At 43.8% G+C, this 22,455-nt stretch overlaps 1 protein-coding gene across 1 annotated transcript in view; it reads left to right on the top strand.

The window, feature by feature from the left end:
* Positions 1-15,851, top strand: part of LURAP1L (leucine rich adaptor protein 1 like) — a 49,262-nt gene extending 33,411 nt beyond the window's left edge. The window contains exon 2 of the mRNA XM_075339593.1: positions 15,344-15,851. Coding sequence (XP_075195708.1) covers positions 15,344-15,721 — 378 coding nt within the window. The 3' untranslated portion in view covers positions 15,722-15,851. The remainder of the gene's footprint in view (positions 1-15,343) is intronic.
* The last annotated feature ends 6,604 nt before the right edge of the window (positions 15,852-22,455 follow it).

Genomic DNA, 22,455 nt, shown 5'->3' with positions numbered 1-22,455 from the left:
ACACACTACACAGCCTAACGGCATGAATGATACAAGTGACACATTGTTTATTTGTTAACAGCTGTCAATAGTATATTGTTTGCTCATATGTATTTTTTGTTGATTGTGACAGTTTTGTCTTCGTATGTTTACACATGTTCCTATTCTCATCAGGGCAATTAACTAGTTAATTTCACCTGGTTTGTTAAATGTGTATCTACACCCATTCAGTTAATACTCCAGGACCAGGGGAGCATGGTCCTCCAGAAACGCGTCAGGGAGTGACTTATCCATTGCGTTTAATAAAATTAAATTTAATAACGCATGACGATTTTTATTCCAAGTTGGTTGTGTCATCCTCCCCTTCATTTCTTTGGCATAAGCAAATAGGTAGTGAAAATATCCTAAATAATTTGTAAAAAAAGAAACTGTCCATATATGATGTGATAGGTATCTAATCAATGAAGGTCCTAAGGATTTAGGGTCTGTCTGCACGTTGCGTTTTGGTCGCGTTTTTTCACTGCACTGTGCCAATGACAAAATGTTGCGTTTTGGATGCATTTTTGTCAACAAAAAACATAGGTCAGCCACATCTCTCGCGCCGGTGATCGGTGAGTATGAAGCGGAGAGAGGTCTGCTGTACCTTGGCTGATTTTAGAAAAATGAGTGGGTCCCCTATCTATTTAGCTATCTATCTAGTTTTTGTATCTGATTTTCTATCTATCCTTCTATTCTAGCTATCAAATATCCTATCCTATCATTTTTTTTCTCCTGTAAAAAATGCACATTGCGTTTTTACCGCTTTTTTTTGTCAAACACAGTGTTTACAATTGTCAAAGTCTGCTAGAGGGTGCCTTTTTTTTTTTTTCCAAACCATGAAAGCAGGGTTTGCACATACCCTTAAAGAACAAGGATCTAAACTTCTAAGCAGCAGATGAGCATGCTCAATGTCGCTCTAGCCAAACTGTATAGAAACCGATGAGATAGCTAATTATAGCACTTAGTTATATCAGTAAGTCCCATAGGCATTGAATGAAACAGTTGAGATCTTGGTACAACCTGTTTAGAGACAATCACAGGGAGAGTCCTTTGTCCTTCCTAGTGGTGGAGAACTTCATAATCCAGCAATAAATTTATGGATTATTGTAATGAGTATTCAAGTGCTTGGCACACAAGGGGGTGAAACATGGCTGATTAAGGAAAAAGATCTGTGGAATTAATTTACTTATGGTTGTTGTCACTCAAAAAGCTTTTATATGCAACAGTTACTAACATGGCCTGGTAACAAAAAAATGGTGCAGCAGATAGTAGACGAGAAGTTGGGTCGGTCTTGTGATTCCTAGCATATTCTTTTAAAGGGAACCTGTCAGCAGAAATTTCCCCTAAAACCTAACAGATTCCCCCTCTGCAGCTCGTGGGCTGCATTCTAGAAAGGTCCCTGTTATGATTGTGCCCCCTTTCTGACCGAAAAAAAGTGTTTATAAAGTTGTACCTTTTTGGCTTCTGATTCTGTAAATCCGTCACGGGGGCGGGCTGCCTGATGGCCGTTATTCTGCCCCCTGGTCCTGTATGCCGCCCCCATCGCTGATTTCAATACTTCTGGACGCCGCCCACTGCTCCAGCCATCCCCGCGCATGCCCAGTACCCATCTCTCGGGGATGAGCACTGTGCCCAGCGTCACCGCTGGTGACGTGCACGCAGGGTTAAGATTATGGGCGGTGCTGTGATGTTTATTCCTAAGCAACCGCCCATAATCGCGGGACCGCGCTTTCCCCCTCGGCCTGCTTCTTTCTGCGCAAGCGCGCTGCTGCTGACCTCACTTCGCCTCCTTCCCATCTTGCCCCGAGGCAGGAAATAGATGGGAAGAGCGCGGAGCAGTGACTACACCGAAAGCGCGGTCCCGCGATTATGGGCGGTTGCTTAGGAATAAACATCACAGCACCGCCCATAATCTTAACCCTGCGTGCACGTGACGCTGTGCACAGTGCTCATCCCCGAGAGATGGGCACTGGGCATGCGCGGGGATGGCTGGAGCAGTGGGCGGCGTCCAGAAGTATTGAAATCAGCGATGGGGGCGGCATACAGGACCAGGGGGCAGAATAACGGCCATCAGGCAGCCCGCCCCCGTGACGGATTTACAGAATCAGAAGCCAAAAAGGTACAACTTTATAAACACTTTTTTTCGGTCAGAAAGGGGGCACAATCATAACAGGGACCTTTATAGAATGCAGCCCAGGAGCTGCAGAGGGGGAATCTGTTAGGTTTTAGGGGACATTTCTGCTGACAGGTTCCCTTTAATAATATCCAGAGTTCATGTCTATACATGGTTTAAGCAATTTCTGGAGCTTCAGATATGAGATTGTACAATTCCATGATTTCAGATTATATATTCAAGCAACTAGATGCAGAGGATGAATCTGGAAACAATTATAAACTACCACTAACAGATTCCAATACTTAAAAATGTGCAAAGTATAATGCGACTCATGTCATGACACTAGAATATGTCATCACTTACTGAATGCTCGAGGTCTGACTACTGAGATTCTTATGAGTGAAAGGCCGCACCGCTGCATAAGCTTCGGGCCCCTTCACTGATAGCTCTCCCAGCTACCCACTGTGCAGGAAATGCCCTGCAACATTGTCAGTATCTTCACATCATTTTTTTAAGTACTGTATATCGGTATATATAAAAGGAGGATTTAAATAGCCCTGTTGGAAGGTCATGAAGAGCAAGGGACTTGAAATAATGCCATCTAAGCATACATCCTGCCTACGATGAGTTTTACTCATGTATATTGAAGCTGCGTATTTTCGCGGAGTCAAAAAATTAATAGAAATCTCATGCCCGCTGTACTTTTTTTCTATGCTGCGTAAAGTGACCTGAGGTGTAATTTTTCAAGCCATAGCATGTCATTTTTTCTTGTGGGTACACTTCTGTGCAGAAAAACACGAACACTTATGTCACCCATGTAGCTGAGGAAGCAAATAAAATGACTTTTCATTGTTGTTTTCCTTTCTCATGTTTGTGAGTAATTGAAGAATTAAAGCAACGGTAATAAAAATTAACTTTTAATAAATGTATTAAAATGATTCAAGGTCCAAAATTATCACCCAGTGAACAAATAGTACCACAAAATTATGTTGTAGCACCCTGGGTGCTGAAAATGCACATTAAGGAAAAGGGGGCTTCAATTAACACAATCTTTATGCAACTAGTATCCCCTTCTTCCTTCTCATAGGTGTTCAGTCCGTACCTCTAGTGTCAGTTGTGTAACACAGTCAAAAATTAGCACACAATTCTCACATAGTTCATTAATGATAAAGTGCCCTTGTGCAATAAATAGTATATTCACAAATTGCACATAATCCGTTGTAAACCATCAATAAAAAGTGCTATAATGTAGTATGTAAACATATGACCGTGTAAACATAGAAAATGTGGGTACAAACAATTACCAACATGGAACCTTTTCATATAAAGTCATATGTGCAAGTATGGCAGTGCAAAAAGCTCAGAGTGCTTATATGTATTGGTGGCAATGGGGTAAATGCTTACCAACTGGCCCCATTGCTAACCGATTAAACTGGTATTACCTCTGTAACGATAAGGGGGGGCCCACAGTACGCCACACATTATCCCAAGTAATCACCAGCGACGCTCAATGCCCTCCTTCCAACGTGTTTCCTCAACAATGGATTCATCAGGGGAGTTGGAGGCAATAAAAAGGTATAATGAGCTTCTGACCAAAATCCAGTGGTACACAGAAGAGTAATTGACTTGATGAAAAATAAGTGTTAGCCTTTTAGTCAAATGAGAAAAAACAGAATCTCACTAATGTCCTACTTTAGGTTGTAACAATATTTGTATATTGTCTTTTTCATCTGAAAACTTCCTAAGGCCTGCTTCACACATCACTGAAAAACACAGACGTTTTCCACTGATGTGCAAAAGACGCCTATGTCCCTCCGTGTGCTGTGATTCACGTCACGCGTGGGTTGTCCATGAGCTATCCGTGATACAAGATCCGTACTCCGTGGATTGCACATGGCGATAAACTCACCTGCCACCTTTCCTGTTGTCCGTGGTGCTGAACTCTCCGACTCTGCTGCATCCGGCCGCCGCTGTCTCTCACTTCTGCAACTACTTCTGGCTTGGCTCTTGCTGCATAAATGAATCTGCATGCCATAATGAGCCGCCCAGGAAGAAGTAGAGAGCAGCTGCTGAACACAGCGTCGCTGGAGACGGGTGAGTTGAAAATGCTTTTTTATTTTCAATGTCCGTGTTTTTCTGGTAGTTGTTTCACAGATCACACCATAGTGTGGTCCGTGGGACATCAGTGATGCCAGAAAAAAACAGACTTGTCTCTGTGCGACAATCACAGACACGCGTGTATGCCGCACGGAGACACAGTCAGTGAAAAATCACTGACGTGTGCGCAGGCCCATTGATTTTAATGGGTCTGCATATGTCCATGATTCTGGTATGTATAAAAATTAGCCCATAGGTACCAGAATCACTGACGTGTGAAACAGGCCTAATAGTGTTTTAATAGTGTAAGATATGAAGAACATTTCTTCTCGCGTTATGCAGCTGCGCTGTACAGAAGAATAGGTGTGAATATTTCCGAAAGCAATATTCTTATTAAAACACAGCCTTGTACAAGGTTTTAAAGGGAACCTGTCAGCAGAAATTTCCCCTAAAACCTAACAGATTCCCCCTCTGCAGCTCCTGGGCTGCATTCTATAAGGGTCCCTGTTAGTATTGTGCCCCCTTTCTGACCCAAATAAAGACTTTATATAGAGGTACCTTTTTGGCTTTGGATTCTCTAAATCTGACACGGGGGCGGGCTGCCTGATGGCCGTTATTCTGCCCCCTGGTCCTGTATGCCGCCCCCATCGCTGATTTCCATACTTCTGGACGCCGCCCACTGCTCCAGCCATCCCTGCGCATGCCCAGTGCTCATCTCTCGTGGATGAGCACTGTGCCCAGTGTCACCGCTGGTGACGTGCGCGCAGGGTTTAGATTATGGGCGGTGCTGTTATGTTTATTAACAAGCAACCGCCCATAATCGCGGTACCGCGCTTTCCCCCTCAGCCTGCTTCTTTCTGCGCAAGCGCGCTGCTGGTGACCCCACGTCACCTCCTTCCCATCTTGCCCTGAGGCAGGAAATAGATGGGAAGAGCGCGGAGCAGTAACACCGATCAGGAGGAGACGCTCCGCGCTCTTCCCATCTATTTCCTGCCTCAGGGCAAGATGGGAAGGAGCTGACGTGAGGTCACCAGCAGCGCGCTTGCGCAGAAAGAAGCAGGCTGAGGGGGAAAGCGCGGTACCGCGATTATGGGCGGTTGCTTGTTAATAAACATAACAGCACCGCCCATAATCTAAACCCTGCGCGCACGTCACCAGCGGTGACACTGGGCACAGTGCTCATCCACAAGAGATGAGCACTGGGCATGCGCAGGGATGGCTGGAGCAGTGGGCGGCGTCCAGAAGTATGGAAATCAGCAATGGGGGCGGCATACAGGACCAGGGGGCAGAATAACGGCCATCAGGCAGCCCGCCCCCGTGTCAGATTTAGAGAATCCAAAGCCAAAAAGGTACCTCTATATAAAGTCTTTTTTTGGGTCAGAAAGGGGGCACAATACTAACAGGGACCTTTATAGAATGCAGCCCAGGAGCTGCAGAGGGGGAATCTGTTAGGTTTTAGGGGAAATTTCTGCTGACAGGTTCCCTTTAAGTTCCCATAGCCGAGACATTACAGACAAGCCACTTATTTAGTTCCACGACCAGAAAAATGGAATTTATAGTCAAAGATAAAGATTTGGATTTCACAAAACAAATAACATTTTCCGTGTCAAATTACTCGAAGAACAAGTATTAGAACCAGACATAACTCTGAGCCGTACAAAAAAAACCTCTGTATAAGCAATGTCTTCAGATGTGTCTGTGATAACCACAAATCACTCATAACAAGGCCAGCAACAAATGTCAGTGGGAGAACTAGGATTTTTTGTTCTCGAGCATGCTTCCTGGTACGGGACAATACTGTCTGATGCTTGGATTTAATTGTTTATACTGAAAATACCAGTGCCTTCTCTGTAGACAGCTCTCCGTATCCCATTATGTCATCATTCTATAATACTTGTATTTGAAGGACTTTCTGTAGATTATAAAATTAATGCCATTTGAAAATCAATCACAAAAAGTGTTTTGATTTTCTTTTCATTGTATTATAGTGTTAACTATTAAAATTATAATCAATTATTACACATATTTAAAGATTTACAAAACGTTGTGTGCCCCTTTGAATCTCACTGGTAAACTAGTGATTTGGAATCCATTTTAGTGATCCAGTTGGCACCTATAATGGAACAGTATTTTGGGTCCAATCCTTGGCAGCCCATTGAAATATTTTCAAACTAAGTCTTGATTTATACTACCCGACCGTCAGCATTAACAATCACAGACACTCTACATCTTTGTCGTCGACAGTCATTTAACACTAGAAGTCCCAGAGAGGGGTCATGCAACATTTCTACCTTTGGAGCCCAGAGAGCTCTAAATTTCTGGGACTTCTAGTGTTAATACCCTGTTTAGACTGCATTCAATATGCACATAGAATAATCAGTAGTTGGTTATTCTGTGTGCATAGACTGCCATTGTTGTTGGCAGCACATGCCCTCTTTACTGTGCTGATGAGAAAAATTGAGTTTTTAAGTAAACCATAGATTATGTCTCCTAACTAATGAGTATTTGCTCCTTCATAAAGTATGTTTATACTGCGTGATTATTCTGAAACTAATGTTCCTACTAAAGCTCGTTCATGAAAATCGGGGAGTGTAAATGCACCTTAAAGGTTTTTTCCACAAACTTAATTTTAAAGTTGACTTAAATCAATAGATCTTGGAATAATAATAATTACCACAATTGCATGTGTTTTAAAAAAAATTTCCTGTGCTGAGATAATGTTATACTTGTGACCCTGCTATGTGCTGTGTAATGGCTACATCTGACTGTACAGCAGGGGTGGGGAACCTTTTTTCTGTCAGGGGCCATTTGAAAATTTCTACCAACATTCGGGGGCCGCACAATTTGAAAATTACCCTACTATATTTGGTCAAACAATTAACTCGCTATAGTGGCTGGAGCTTTTTCTCTTTGGTGCAGCTACGATATTCATCTTGTTGCGTCTCACAACTGCTTTACCAGGTTTATGTCACCTGGTGCTGCTGAGGGGATATACATCACAGGAGACGCTGGGGGCATATACATCACAGGAGACGCTGGGGGCATATACATCACAGGGGAGAGCTGAGAGGAATATACATCACTTTGGAGGCTGGGAGCATAGACATGACTGGGGAGGCTGGGGTTCATAGACCTCATAGTTGACATTTAGGGCATATACATCACTGGGGAGTGCTGTGAGGAATATACTGTACATTACTAGGGAAGCTGGGGGGCATAAACATCACTGGGGGTACACATCTCTGTGGGTGTATATATATATGTATATATATATATATCTCACTAGAGGGCACAGTAATATAGTTGGGGGGGCACAAACATTGCTGGGGGTATATACAGCATTGGAGGGGCACACACAAAGGTCTGGAGGGGCACACTGAGGCTGAAGGGGCACACACAGTGGCCTGGGGAGGCTGCAGCGGCACATATAGAGGCCTGGGGAGGCTGCAGAGGCACACACAGAGGCCTGAGAAGGCTGCAGGGCCTCAGACAGGCCTAGGGGTACAAACAAACCTGGGGGACGCTGGAGCAGCTGCTCCTTTCCTGTGGGACGAGAGGGCATTGCAGGCTTACCCTACCCCCAAAGTAATCTTCCATTGTATGCATGGTTGAGCCTAGAATGTATGGGCTCCTTCCAGGTTGGTGGGCGTGCATTGCATAGAGGGTTTAAAGGGCCAGCAACCAGCAAGACGTGGCTGCCACCCAAGCACTACGGTCCCTGGGAATCTGCCCGAGGGCCGCAGAAATGGTCATCGCGGGCCACATGCGGGCCAGAGGTTCCCCCCCTGATGTACAGGGACATGGTCTAATCATACCACAGCTCCTGGGCAGGGGAGGATGCAAAAGAGAGAATACTAATGGCACAACATGGGATCACATCGGATTCTTAATGTGTAATAAAACATTTCCCTGCCTGTGTTTAAAAAATGCTTTACCTCATTGAAAGAAAAATTTGCGATCCCATGCTGTAATGTCTGTATACTTTTTACATCCCCTGCCCAGAAGATGTGATATTATCAGACCATGTCGCTGTATGGTCAGAAAACATCCATTACACAGTACAGAGCAGGGGTGCATGTATAAGATTCTCAGAACAGCAACATTTTAAGCACATCCAATTGTATAAATTATTCTAAGATGTGTTGATTAAAATCAACGTTGTTTATTGGAAAATCCTTTAAAGTCTATTTCCCAATGCAAAGGAGAGGGGATAAAACAATGTATAGACAGGTATCTACCTGTCAAGTCTAAGGCGGGCTTTGCACACTACGACATCGCAGGCCGATGCTGCGATGTCGAGTGCGATAGTCCCCGCCCCGTCGCAGCAGCGATATGTGGTGATAGCTGGCGTAGCGAAAGTTATCGCTACGCCAGCTTCACACACACACTCACCTGCCGTGCGACGTCCCTGTGGCCGGCGACCCGCCTCCTTGTTAAGGGGGCGGGTTGTGCGGCATCACTGCGACGTCACACGGTAGGCGGCCAATCAGAGCGGAGGGGCGGAGATGAGCAGGATGTAAACATCCTGCCCACCTCCTTCCTTCCGCATATCCTACGGAAGCCGCAGTGAGGCCGGTAGGAGATGTTCCTCGCTCCTGCGACTTCACACACAGCGATGTGTGCTGCCGCAGGAGCGAGGAACAACATCGGACCATTGCGTCAGCGTAATTATGGATTACGCCGACGCTGTACCGATGATACGATTACGACGCTTTTGCGCTCGTTAATCGTATCATCCAGGCTTTACACACTGAGATGTCGCATGCGATGCCGGATGTGCGTCACTTTCAATTTGACCCCACCGACATCGCACCTGCGATGTCGCAGTGTGCAAAGTGCCCCTTAGTCAAGCAGATGACTTATCTCGCAAAGTGCTCAACGAGCTACTGTATGTTCAGCTATTTCTTTACACCCATTTTTATGGTTTACAGACTCTCAAATGACACATAAGTAGATTGAAAAATAAATTATGGCTCTGAAAGAAAGTTTAAAAGAAGTTCTGTACATACAAGAGGATACAGTCATATGAAAAAGTTTAGGCACCCCTGTTAACCAGGGAGCAATTTATAACAATTTGGGTTTTTGCAACAGCTATTTCAGTTTCATATATCTAATAACTGATGGACTGAGTAATATTTCTGGATTGAAATGAGGTTTATTGTGCTAACAGAAAATGTGCAATCCGCATTTAAACAAAATTTGACCGGTGCAAAAGTATGTGCACCTCAACATAAAAGTGACATTAATATTTTGTAGATCCTCCTTTTGCAAAAATAACAGCCTCTAGTCACTTCCTGTAGCTTTTAATGAGTTCCTGGATCCTGGATGAAGGTATATTTGACCATTCCTGTTTACAAAGCAATTCCAGTTCAGTTAAGTTTGATGGTCGCCAAGCATGGACAGCCCGCTTCAAATCATCCCACAGATTTTCAATGATATTCAGGTCTGGGGACTGGGATGGCCATTCCAGAACATTGTAATTGTTCCTCTGCATGAATGCCTGAGTAGATTTGGAGCGGTGTTTTGGATGATTGTCTTGCTGAAATATCCATCCCCTGCGTAACTTCAACTTCGTCACTGATTCTTGCACATTATTGTCAAGAATCTGCTGATACTGAGTTGAATCCATGCGACCCTCAACTTTAACAAGATTCCCAGTGCCAGCATTGGCCACACAGCCCCAAAGCATGATGGAACCTCCACCCAATTTTACTGTGGGTAGCAAGTGCTTTTCTTGGCCTGCCACTTCTGGGCTTAACAAGAACTGTACCTGTGTTCTTCCATTTCCTTACTATGTTACTCACAGTGGAAACTGACAGTTTAAATCTCTGAGACTACTTTTTGTATCCTTCCCCTGAACAACTATATTGAATAATCTTTGTTTTCAGATTATTTGAGAGTTGTTTTGAGGAGCCCATGATGCCACTCTTCATAGGAGATTCAAATAGGAGAACAACTTGCAAGTGGCCACCTTAAATACCTTTTCTCATGATTGGATACACCTGCCTATGAAGTTTAAAGCTTAATGAGGTTACAAAACCAATTTAGTGCTTAAGTAAGTCAGTAAAAAGTAGTTAGGAGTGTTCAGATCAAGACATTGATAAGGGTGCCCATACTTTTGCATCGGTCAAATTTTGTTTAAATGCGGATTGCACATTTGCTGTTAGTACAATAAACCTCATTTCAATCCAGAAATATTACTCAGTCCATCAGTTATTAGATATATGAAACTGAAATAGCTGTTGCAAAAACCCAAATTGTTATAAAGAAAAAGGTTAACATTAATAGGGGTGCCCAAACTTTTTCATATGACTGTAATTTACTTTGATATTGGATAAATTCTATCTAAGACAATAGCTGTGGGCAATAATTTATACTTTGAGCCACTGGTTTGAAGGTCACCTCAACATTCAGTCTCAGGATTATTATTAACTTTTATAAAAGAAAAATAGACACGTTATTGTAAATTAATGGTGTATGTAAATAACATAGGTTACTTAATTGATACTATTTTTATATTGTGTTAAAGCCATCACACCACAACAAGGTGTATCTAATGAGGATGGTGCTATCTCTAGTATTTCATTTTCTTGTGTTGCACCTGCATGTGGAAAGCCATATAGACAAGATATATAGTCCAAGCTTTCCACGGGCAGGTGCATCAAAAACAGTCAGGCCTGGATTCTGCTCTGCTCCCATCTATTAAGGCCTGCTGGCACAGGTGAAATTCTAGCGATAGGACCATCCTAATTGGGTACATCTTGTCACGGTGGGATGGATTTTATAGTTTTTTAATCAAAATAGTGTCATCTAGGTGCCATATGTCATTTACATGTACTATTATTGCTCGTTTTTATCCTAGGTTTGGTCATAGTGTGAATGTGCACCTACATTTCGCATTTATACTAACCCATTTTTTCAGTTTAACCATGTACAGTGCTGGCCAAAAGTATTGGCACCCCTGCAATTCTGTCAGATAATACTCAGTTTCTTCTTGAAAATGATTGCAATCACAAATTCTTTGGTATTATTATCTTCATTTATTTTGCTTGCAATGAAAAACACAAAAGAGAATGAAACAAAAATCAAATCATTGATCATTTCACACAAAACTCCAAAAATGGGCCAGACAAAAGTATTGGCACCCTTAGCCTAATACTTGGTTGCACAACCTTTAGCCAAAATAACTGCGAACAACCGCTACCGGTAACCATCAATGAGTTTCTTACAATGCTCTCCTGGAATTTTAGACCATTCTTCTTTGGCAAACTGCTCCAGGTCCCTGAGATTTGAAGGATGCCTTCTCCAAACTGCCATTTTGAGATCTCTCCACAGGTGTTCTATGGGATTCAGGTCTGGACTCATTGCTGGCCACTTTAGTAGACTCCAGTGCTTTCTCTAAAACCATTTTCTAGTGCTTTTTGAAGTGTGTTTTGGGTCATTGTCCTGCTGGAAGAGCCATGACCTCTGAGGGAGACCAAGCTTTCTCACACTGGGCCCTACATTATGCTGCAAAATTTGTTGGTAGTCTTCAGACTTCATAATGCCATGCAAACGGTCAAGCGGTCCAGTGCCAAAGGCAGCAAAGCAACCCAAAAACATCAGGGAACCTCCGCCATGTTTGACTGTAGGGACCGTGTTCTTTTCTTTCAATGCCTCTTTTTTTTTCCTGTAAACTCTATGTTGATGGCTTTTCCCAAAAAGCTCTACTTTTGTCTCATCTGACCAGAGAACATTCTTCCAAAATGTTTTAGGCTTTCTCAGGTAAGTTTTGGCAAACTCCAGCCTGGCTTTATGTCTCGGGGTAAGAACTGGAGTCTTCCTGGGTATTCTACCATACAGTCCCTTTTCATTCAGACGCCGACGGATAGTACAGGTTGACACTGTTGTACCCTCGGACTGCAGGGCAGCTTGAACTTCTTTGGATGTTAGTCGAGGTTCTTTATCCACCATCCGCACAATCTTGCATTGAAATCTCTCGTCAATTTTTCTTTTCCTTCCACATCTAGGGAGGTTAGCCACAGTGCCATGGGCTTTAAACGTCTTGATGACACTGCGCACCGTAGACACAGGAACGTTCAGGTCTTTGGAGATGGACTTGTAGCCTTGAGATTGCTCATGCTTCCTCACAATTTGGATTCTCAAGTCCTCAGACAGTTCTTTGGCCTTTTTTCCTTTCTTCTTTTCTCCATGCTCAATGTGGTACACACAAGGACACAGGACAGAGGTTAAGTCAACTTTAATCCATGTCAACTGGCTGCAAGTGTGATTTAGTTATTGCCAACACCTGTTAGGTGCCACAGGTAAGTTACAGGTGCTGTTAATTACACAAATTAGAGAAGCATCACATGATTTTTCAAACAGTGCCAATACTTTTGTCCACCCCCTTTTTTATGTTTGGTGTGGAATTTTTATCCAATTTGGCTTTATGACCATTTTTTTTTTCATTGAAGACAAATTAAATGAAGATAATAATACCAAAGAACTTGTGATTGCAATCATTTTCAAGAAGAAACTGAGTATTATCTGACAGAATTGCAGGGGTGCCAATACTTTTGGCCAGCACTGTAACTATGTAAATAGAAAAGGATACTGTAAGTACAGTAGAAGAAAAAAATGGAGTTGACTAAAGACTAGTAAATGCGGGAAGAATTAGGATATTGACCTAGTAAAATTAGCAAAAACTTCTAGTATCAAATGCCAAACAAAGATATTACCGTAACTGCTTCAGGACCGCTCATTAACTATAAATGTCCAAGCGGTTTCGCTCCTACTTGGCAGCAACATTGTAAAGCGGCCATGCATTGTAACGCAGCTACATGCAATTGTGTACCTTTGGGAGAGGATCTAGCTGTCTTAGACAGCCGGAGTCCCCATAGAGAAAGCACATACGTTTTATTAGTCTGTGCCTTCTTGATCGCTGTATACAAAGCACTAAAGTACCTCTGTCTATGCAGTAATAAGAAGCGGTAATTATGCTTCCTGTGCCATAGACAGCAGTCATGTGATCGCTGTGTATAGGGGGGACATCAACTGCTGGGTCATAGGAGACAGAAATGCCCACCCCAAAGCTCATTTATGACCTTATAGAGGGCACAATATATATGTATATATCAACTATTTTCTTCTTTTTCCGCCAATATTACCCTGTATGGGTAAAAAAAAGACATTAACATAAAAATTATACCCTGTCTATCACAAAAACCTGCATAAATTACTTGAAGGTCCGAGCGAGAATAAATGTACAGCTCATCAAACGCATGTAAGAAAAAAGCTGGGAGATGTGGTCTTCAACGGGTTAAACTATTAAACTATAACACAGTGTTGATCCTTATCAAGTAATATCCATATACAGTGTAAGAAGTGACCTCCAAGTTATCCTGTGTCCTCAAAGCTTTATAAGTTAAAAGGGATTTTTGTTTTGGAAACTCCTGCCCAGTAAACGGCTGACTTTTTTTGTGTGGGAGGGTAGAACATCTGTGATCACTGAGGAACAGCGCAGCATTACAATATGTGACTGCTTCGGGCCCACCAGATTTCAAGCCACTCATTATTGCAATTCTCAACACTTGCTTATAAGACCAGGGCATTGACCATATGACTCACCGATTTTAGACCCCACTGATCTGTGGGAGTATATTCTTAATCCAGCGTTGAATAGTATGGTACCAGAGTAAAACCAAAATAATAAGCCAGAGCACAAGTCAGCACACATGCTGCGTATAAGAGCATGTTCACACTGTGACCATTTAAGAGACAAAACCTAAGATAGAATCAAAATGGGCAAATACTCCGCAAGAAGTAAAAGGTAATAGTACATAGAAATATCATGGGGTAGTTAGTAAACACAGTTTTTGATCAAAAAACCGTGAAAGCCATCCCACCATAACTAGGTGATGTACCCTAATTGGAACGGTCCTATCCTCTAATATTAAACCTCACCTTGTGTCAGACGACTTCAATGTAGATGAGGTCAGAGCAGGACGGGGACCAAACTGTTCAGATGTCTGCCCATGGAAAGTTGTATAAATAAAATGCCCAGCTCAGAAAGGGAACCACACCCCGTTATGGTACCACATACCTGTATCATACCACTGTGTAGATAATTTGATACTAAAAGAAAAACAAGCGCAATGGGGGTCTTACCTCCGAGTGTTATAGTAGTTTCTGTGCTTAAAAAAGATTATACTTCAAAATGTGTAGAACTAATAAGGTACTTGAAATATCCTGTATTTTGCAGATTATAAGACGTACTTATGGGGGTGTGTCTTATATTTCGGATGTAGCTTATGGGTAGGGGCAGCAGTGGCAGTGGAGTGAGGTCATAGTAGAGAAGATTGCTTGCGGCACAAATGGGGTGATGCTGTGGGCCCGAGGCTGGGTGGAGGGGTTGTCGCAATGGCGCAAGGCTGGCGCCATTGATCTCCTGTCGTTGGACATGATGGACTTCAGGAAAATGGCTGTTGAGGTGACGCACACTCAGATTGAGATCTCAGCTCTCCGAAATCTCAATCTGCGTTTGCGCTGCCTACGCAGCCATTTTCCTGAAGTTCATTGCGTCAGTAGTGGTGCATGCACAGAGTGAGATCTCGACTCTCTGAGATCTCAATCTATGAGTGCACCAACTCTACATCCATTTTCCTGAAGCCAGTCGCGTGCACTGTTGAAAGATCAATGGAACTCGCCACGCACTGCCCTGATACCCCTTCCTCTCAGCCTCCTGCCACCCTGCTCCACCACCGCGCCCCTCAGTAAGCTGCATTCGGATTATAAGACAGACTCTAGGACTTCAAGACAGACCCCCATTTTAACATTCAATTATTTTTGTTTTTATTACTGACCTCTAAATTTGGGGTGCATCTTATGATCCAATGCATCTAATAATCCGCAAAGTATCATACTTACTTGGCTTGTCCTCTTCACATCCTGTGCATCTTGTCCATCGACATCGCGGACCTTAACCCTTCTTCTCCTGTTATCTATTTGATGATTTCATGACTCTTCTTTACAGTAACTGCATTATCATTATGCATTTATATTGCACTTTGTCGTTTTACAATAAGTAAAGAATATTTTAACCATGTTTTATTTTATGTTTCTTTTTCTTGACAGATTTATCTTCGTGCTACTGATGTGAAATTGATGAGACAGTTGCTCATTATCAATGAAAACATTGAATCTATTAAGTATATGATGGAAGAAAAGGACATCGTCACCAGCCAGGGAAGCAGCCTAAGTGGCAGCCTTTGCAGTTTATTGGAGAGTCGGGAAAGTTCATTGCAAGGAAGCTACACTAGTTTACACGGCTATAGTGATGGAATGGATGAAATATCAGTGGGCAGCTACTTGGATACACTGGCAGATATAGTCCCTGGACATTGTACCCCGGATTTTGACCAGTACAGTGACATACAACAGAACCCTGACAACTTTCAACCACTATGCAATGATTCCAACCATCAATATGATGAATATTATTGCTTTAGATAGGATTAGTCTATCACTTATGTCCATATTGGACACATTGCAAATGTTCTTAATTATTCCAACAGGTCACAAATAAAACAAATATGTACACAAGTTTTAAGAAACTGTATATGTATTTGCTACTCTGTTATTCCACACGTTCGGTTGCTATTTATTGAATGACTTGTAATTTTCCATATTTATAATGTTATTGATTGAAGACTGCAATATTAATCTGTTTTATAAGAAAAAAATCAGGGAAAGGGTTATGCATTACCTTAAAACTGCCACAATGTTTTACGCTATTTTTAATTGCTATGTGTTTTCTATCTGTACTCAATAAAATAAAGCACAGCATCACTGAGCAATATGTCCATATGTTGTTTTCCTATATGCGTAATCACAGGGGAATAAAAGCTCATATATTTGTATAGTGCCAACCTATAGCACTAGATCTGGAAGAACTGAAAATGCAAAGAGTTTCTAAATGGCATATTTACAGGAATACAAGTTTTTCCTGTTAACATTTTAATATAGTATCCGATTAGGGATGAAAACTAATACTTTTTATTAGGACTAAAGTAGAGGATTGGACGCATTATGCATCCCAACTAGCATATGTGGACTTCGATTTATACACATTTTTCTCACTATTTTAATAAGGATGGGAAGATAACTAAACAGACATATGAGAAGTGTTTACAGCTGTGCAGTTTACTCTGGATGGTTTACTTCCTTTCTCAGAGAACGTTCATTTTTCTTATGTATCTTTTTATAGTACAAGTCAGCTGAACTCTTGTGGGAAAAAAAAAATATTTAAGAGAATCTGGCAGCACGTTTTTACTATGTAATCTGAGGACAACATGCTGTAAGGGTTAAAACATTCAATTCAGCTATGTTTCCCCTATTATGCTGTTGTTTACTTATGATGAAGGTTTTATCACCAGAAGATAATCACTGCCTGGACAAAGGGGCTCATGAGCAGTTGTCTGACAACTCGCCCTCCTGAGATTATCAGGTCACTGTCAATAGAAATGCATATACAGTGGAACCTCGCTTAACGAGTAACCCAGTTAGCGAGTATTTTGCTTAACAAGCAAAGCTTGCTGTAAATTTGTAACTCAGTTGATGAGCAAGCTTTGCCGTACGAGCAAAATACCGCATACACTTCCGGTTGCGTACATCCACCGTGCTCTAACCCGCTCTTGCAGTCCGCACAAACACACACACAAGCACGCACAATCATGCACACACACATATTATGCTCACCTTACCTTCCGTTCCATAGCCGGCCTCATGGTTCCTGTAGTTCGCCGCTACAGGATGTGTATTGGGTAACTATTGCGAAGAGGGAGGAACTTCCGCTGTCAGCCACTACTCAAAGGCAGCACGCTGGCCAATCAGAGGCAAGCGGCTCCTGCCCTTGATGTCAGCGCTCTGGCAGCGGAAGTTCCTCCATTGTCGCGATGGTTACCCAATACACATCTTGTTCCAGTGAACTTAAAGATCCAGGAGGCCGGCGATGGAATGGAAGGTAAAGTGAGAATAGTATGTGTGTGCGTATGTGTGCGTGTTTGTACGTGTGTGGAATGGCACAATAGGGGACCAGGATGGGACATTTAACAAGTTGTGGAACGAATTGTCTGCATTGCAATGATTTCCTATGGGAAATCTTGCTTTGCTGAACGAGTAACTTGGTTAACAAGCACAGTCCCAGAACGGATTGTTCTCGTTAACCAAGGTTCCAATGTAGAAAGTTTTGGTGTGGGTGGGGTTAGCTTTCTAAGTGATGCTTCAAGCTATATCTAAGAACTGTGATTTTGTCACAACTGCTGCACTCAGTAAATTGCAATTAGGCCAAAAATGTTGGCATCCTCGAAATAGTTCCAGAAAATGAAGTATTTCTCCCAAAAATTATTGCAATTACACTTGTTTTGTCATATATATATTTATTAATTTGTGTGTATTGAAATAATAAAATAAATAAAAAAATAAAAGGCAAATTGGATAAATTTTAGATAAACCCCAAAACTAGTCTGTAGAAAATTGTTGGGCCCTTTCAAAATTGGGGCTAAACAACTTTGTTTCAAACATGTAATGCTCATTCAAGCTCATCTATGGCAAGTAAAAATTGTGGGCAATATGATAATCATACCTGAAATCAGATAAAAAGGGAAGAAGTTGACAGAACTTTGCATTGTGTGTGCCAAACTAAGCATGGAGAACAAAAAGAGGAGAAGGGAACTGATAACGACTTGACAACTAATATTTTTGAAAAATATCAACAATCTCAAGGCTGATATCCAGAGATCTTGATGTTCCTTTGTCCATGGTGTGCAACATAATCAAGCAGTTTACAGTTAGGTCCAGAAATATTTGGACAGTGACACAAGTTTTGTTATTTTAGCTGTTTACAAAAACATGTTCAGAAATACAATTATTAGTGATGAGCGAGTACTAAAAAGCTCGGGTGCTCGAAGCTCGGGCCGAGCCTCCCAAGATACTCGTGTACTCGGGCCGAGCAACGAGCCCAATGTTATCCTATGGGAGACCCGAGTATTTTTGTGAAATGACCCCCCGGCAGCATGGAGAAACCCTAAAAATGTCACAAAAGTCTCAGAAGAGTGCTCAAATGACATGGCAACAGCATGGGGAAGACCCCTTGAAGCATTTATCACTGAAAAGTCACAGCTGTGAACAATTTTGTCCGCGTTTTACGCCATTTTTACGGACTCACCAGAAAACCTTCCAAAATGACCCCAAAATGATTTTTCATGGCGGAAATGTTAAGGGCACATACCCAATAGTGAGATAGAGCTGGTGTATGTTACTTTTTGAGATTAATACATGAAAGATTTTACGTGAACACATTGTGTGGCACTCCGATGTCCCTGAGAAGAGACGTACATGAAGGCCTCTTGAGTCTAATGTGCCCATTTTGAGGAAGTGAGTCTTTGTAGTATTTTCCTTTGCCAGGGCAGTCCAAAATTGTGAGGTTCACCAATGCCCCTGCATACAGACGTGCATGAGGGCCTGTAAACCTGAAGTGCCCATTGTAAGGAAGTGGGTCTATTTTAGTATAGCCCTTTGCCAGGGCAGCCAAAAATTGGGAGGCTCCACGTTGTCCCTGGATAGAGACGTGCATGATGGCCTGTAAACCTGAAGTGCCCATTGTAAGGAAGTGGGTCTATTGTAGTATAGCCCTTAGGCAGGGCAGCCAAAAATTGGGAGGCTCCACGTTGTCCCTGGGTAGAGACGTGCATGAGGGCCTCAAAACATTAAGTGCCCATTGTAAGGAAGTGGGTCTATTGTAGTATAGCCCTTAGGCAGGGCAGCCAAAAATTGGGAGGCTCCACATTGTCCCTGGATAGAGACGTGCATGATGGCCTGTAAACCTGAAGTGCCCATTGTAAGGAAGTGGGTCTATTTTAGTATAGCCCTTTGCCAGGGCAGCCAAAAATTGGGAGGCTCCACGTTGTCCCTGGATAGAGACGTGCATGATGGCCTGTAAACCTGAAGTGCCCATTGTAAGGAAGTGGGTCTATTGTAGTATAGCCCTTAGGCAGGGCAGCCAAAAATTGGGAGGCTCCACATTGTCCCTGGATAGAGACGTGCATGATGGCCTGTAAACCTGAAGTGCCCATTGTCAGGAAGTGGGTGTATTATAGTATAGCCCTTAGGCAGGGCAGCCAAAAATTGGGAGGCTCCACATTGTCCCTGGATAGAGACGTGCATGATGGCCTGTAAACCTGAAGTGCCCATTGTAAGGAAGTGGGTCTATTGTAGTATAGCCCTTAGGCAGGGCAGCCAAAAATTGGGAGGCTCCACATTGTCCCTGGATAGAGACGTGCATGATGGCCTGTAAACCTGAAGTGCCCATTGTAAGGAAGTGGGTCTATTGTAGTATAGCCCTTAGGCAGGGCAGCCAAAAATTGGGAGGCTCCACATTGTCCCGGGATAGAGACGTGCATGATGGCCTGTAAACCTGAAGTGCCCATTGTAAGGAAGTGGGTCTATTGTAGTATAGCCCTTAGGCAGGGCAGCCAAAAATTGGGAGGCTCCACATTGTCCCTGGATAGAGACGTGCATGATGGCCTGTAAACCTGAAGTGCCCATTGTAAGGAAGTGGGTGTATTATAGTATAGCCCTTAGGCAGGGCAGCCAAAAATTGGGAGGCTCCACATTGTCCCTGGATAGAGACGTGCATGATGGCCTGTAAACCTGAAGTGCCCATTGTAAGGAAGTGGGTCTATTGTAGTATAGCCCTTAGGCAGGGCAGCCAAAAATTGGGAGGCTCCACATTGTCCCTGGATAGAGACGTGCATGATGGCCTGTAAACCTGAAGTGCCCATTGTAAGGAAGTGGGTCTATTGTAGTATAGCCCTTAGGCAGGGCAGCCAAAAATTGGGAGGCTCCACATTGTCCCTGGATAGAGACGTGCATGATGGCCTGTAAACCTGAAGTGCCCATTGTAAGGAAGTGGGTCTATTGTAGTATAGCCCTTAGGCAGGGCAGCCAAAAATTGGGAGGCTCCACGTTGTCCCTGGGTAGAGACGTGCATGAGGGCCTCAAAACATTAAGTGTCCATTGTCAGGAAGTGGGTGTATTATAGTATAGCCCTTAGGCAGGGCAGCCAAAAATTGGGAGGCTCCACGTTGTCCCTGGGTAGAGACGTGCATGAGGGCCTCAAAACATTGTTCCCATTGCAAAGGAGCGGGTCTCCTGTCGTTGTAATGTCCATTCTGCAAAGAATGGGCGAAAAAATTTACCACTGGGGGTATACCTGAAACAAAGGCCTAAGTATTGCAATTTGTAACGGTCATCATCATGGTGGCGCATGAGGAGAAGGAGGAGCAGTCCAGCGATTATCCAAAGTCCAGAAGTGTGTACCCATGGGTGAGTGGAAGTACATGGCAAACTTTAAATTCCGCTCTCATTTGCTGGTGGTGTGGTGAAGTCTGGCCCAATCCAACCCTTGTTCATCTTGATCAGAGTCAGCCTGTCAGCATTTTCAGTTGACAGGCGGGTGCGTTTATCTGTAATGATTCCACCTGCGGCACTAAAAACACGCTCTGACAAAACGCTAGCAGCAGGGCAGGCCAGGACTTCCAAGGCGTAGAGAGCCAATTCATGCCACGTGTCCAGCTTGGATACCCAATAATTGTAAGGCACAGAGGAATGTCGGAGTACAGTTGTTCGATCTGCAAGGTACTCCTTCAGCATCTGGGCAAACTTAGGATTTCTTGTGGCACTACCCCGCACCTCAGGGGCTGTGGTACGTGAGGGGCTGAGAAAACTGTCCCACATCTTAAAGACTGTTCCCCTACCTCTGGCGGATTGGACTTGTGCCTCTCTCGGCTGTACGCCTCGGTTGTCCACTGATTCCTGACCTATGCCGCTAGCGTTTTGTGAGGGGAATGCTTTGCCTACTTCCGTGACTATGGCCTTCCGGAACTGCTGCATTTTGGTTGACCTCTCCTCCATGGGAATAAGAGACAAAAAGTTCTCCTTGTAGCGTGGGTCTAACAGTGTTACCAACCAGTAATGATTGTCGGCCAAGATGTTCTTAACGCGAGGGTCACGAGACAGGCAGCTTACCATAAAGTCAGCCATGTGCGCCAGACTCTTAACAGCCAGGACTTCAGTAGCCTGACCAACAAGATGACTGAACATGCTGTCCTCCTCCTCCTCCTCCTCCTCCTCCTCCTCATCTACCCTGTCCTCTAGCCAGCCACGCTGAACCGAGGATATGACTGGTGTGCATGTCATATCCTCAATTTGGCCGGAGAGTTGCTCCATGTCTTCATCCTCCTCCTCGTCATAGTCCTCCACTGCACGTTGTGATGAGACGAGGCTGGGCTGTGTGTTATCACCCACACCCACTACTGTTTCTTGCTGCAACTCATCGCGCTCCGCCTGCAATGCATCATGTTTGTTTTTCAGCAGAGACCGTTTTAGAAGGCAGAGTAGCGGTATGGTGACGCTAATAATGGCGTCATCACCACTCACCATCTTGGTGGAGTCCTCAAAGTTTTGGAGGATGGTACATAGGTCTGACATCCATCTCCACTCCTCAGGTGTTATGTGTGGAGTTTGACCCATTTCCCGACGGCTTAGGTGATGCAGGTACTCAACAACTGCCCTCTTCTGCTCACATATCCTGACCAACATGTGCAGAGTTGAATTCCAACGCGTGGGGACATCACACACCAGTCTGTGAGCCGGAAGATGCAAACTGCGCTGAAAGCCGGCAAGGCCGGCTGAAGCAGTAGGTGACTTTCGAAAATGTGCAGACAGGCGGCGAACTTTTACCAGCAGATCAGACAGCTCTGGGTATGACTTTAGAAACCGCTGAACCACGAGGTTGAGCACATGGGCCACGCATGGAACATGTGTCAGCTGGCCTCGCCTCAAAGCCGCCACCAGGTTCCGGCCATTGTCACACACGACCTTTCCTGGCTTTAGGTTCAGAGGTGTGAGCCAGTGATCTGCCTGCTGTTTCAGAGCTGTCCACAGCTCTTCTGCATTGTGGGGTTTGTCACCTATGCAGATTAGCTTCAGCACAGCCTGTTGCCGCTTCGCCGAGGCAGTGCTGCAGTGCTTCCAGCTTGTGACTGGTGTGGAGGGTACAGTGGATGAGGATACGCAGGAGGAGGAGGAGGCTGAAGAGCATGACATTCCGGAGCTGTAGAGTGTGGGTGAAACACTGACTGAGGTAGGGCCTGCAAACCTTGGTGTGGGAAGGACGTGTTCCGTCC

The sequence above is a fragment of the Anomaloglossus baeobatrachus genome, chromosome 1 (genome assembly GCF_048569485.1).
Source record: "Anomaloglossus baeobatrachus isolate aAnoBae1 chromosome 1, aAnoBae1.hap1, whole genome shotgun sequence".
Classification (NCBI taxonomy): domain Eukaryota; kingdom Metazoa; phylum Chordata; class Amphibia; order Anura; family Aromobatidae; genus Anomaloglossus; species Anomaloglossus baeobatrachus.
The sequence above is the reverse complement of the archived record's forward strand: the minus strand, read 5'-3'. Positions and strand labels throughout refer to the sequence as shown.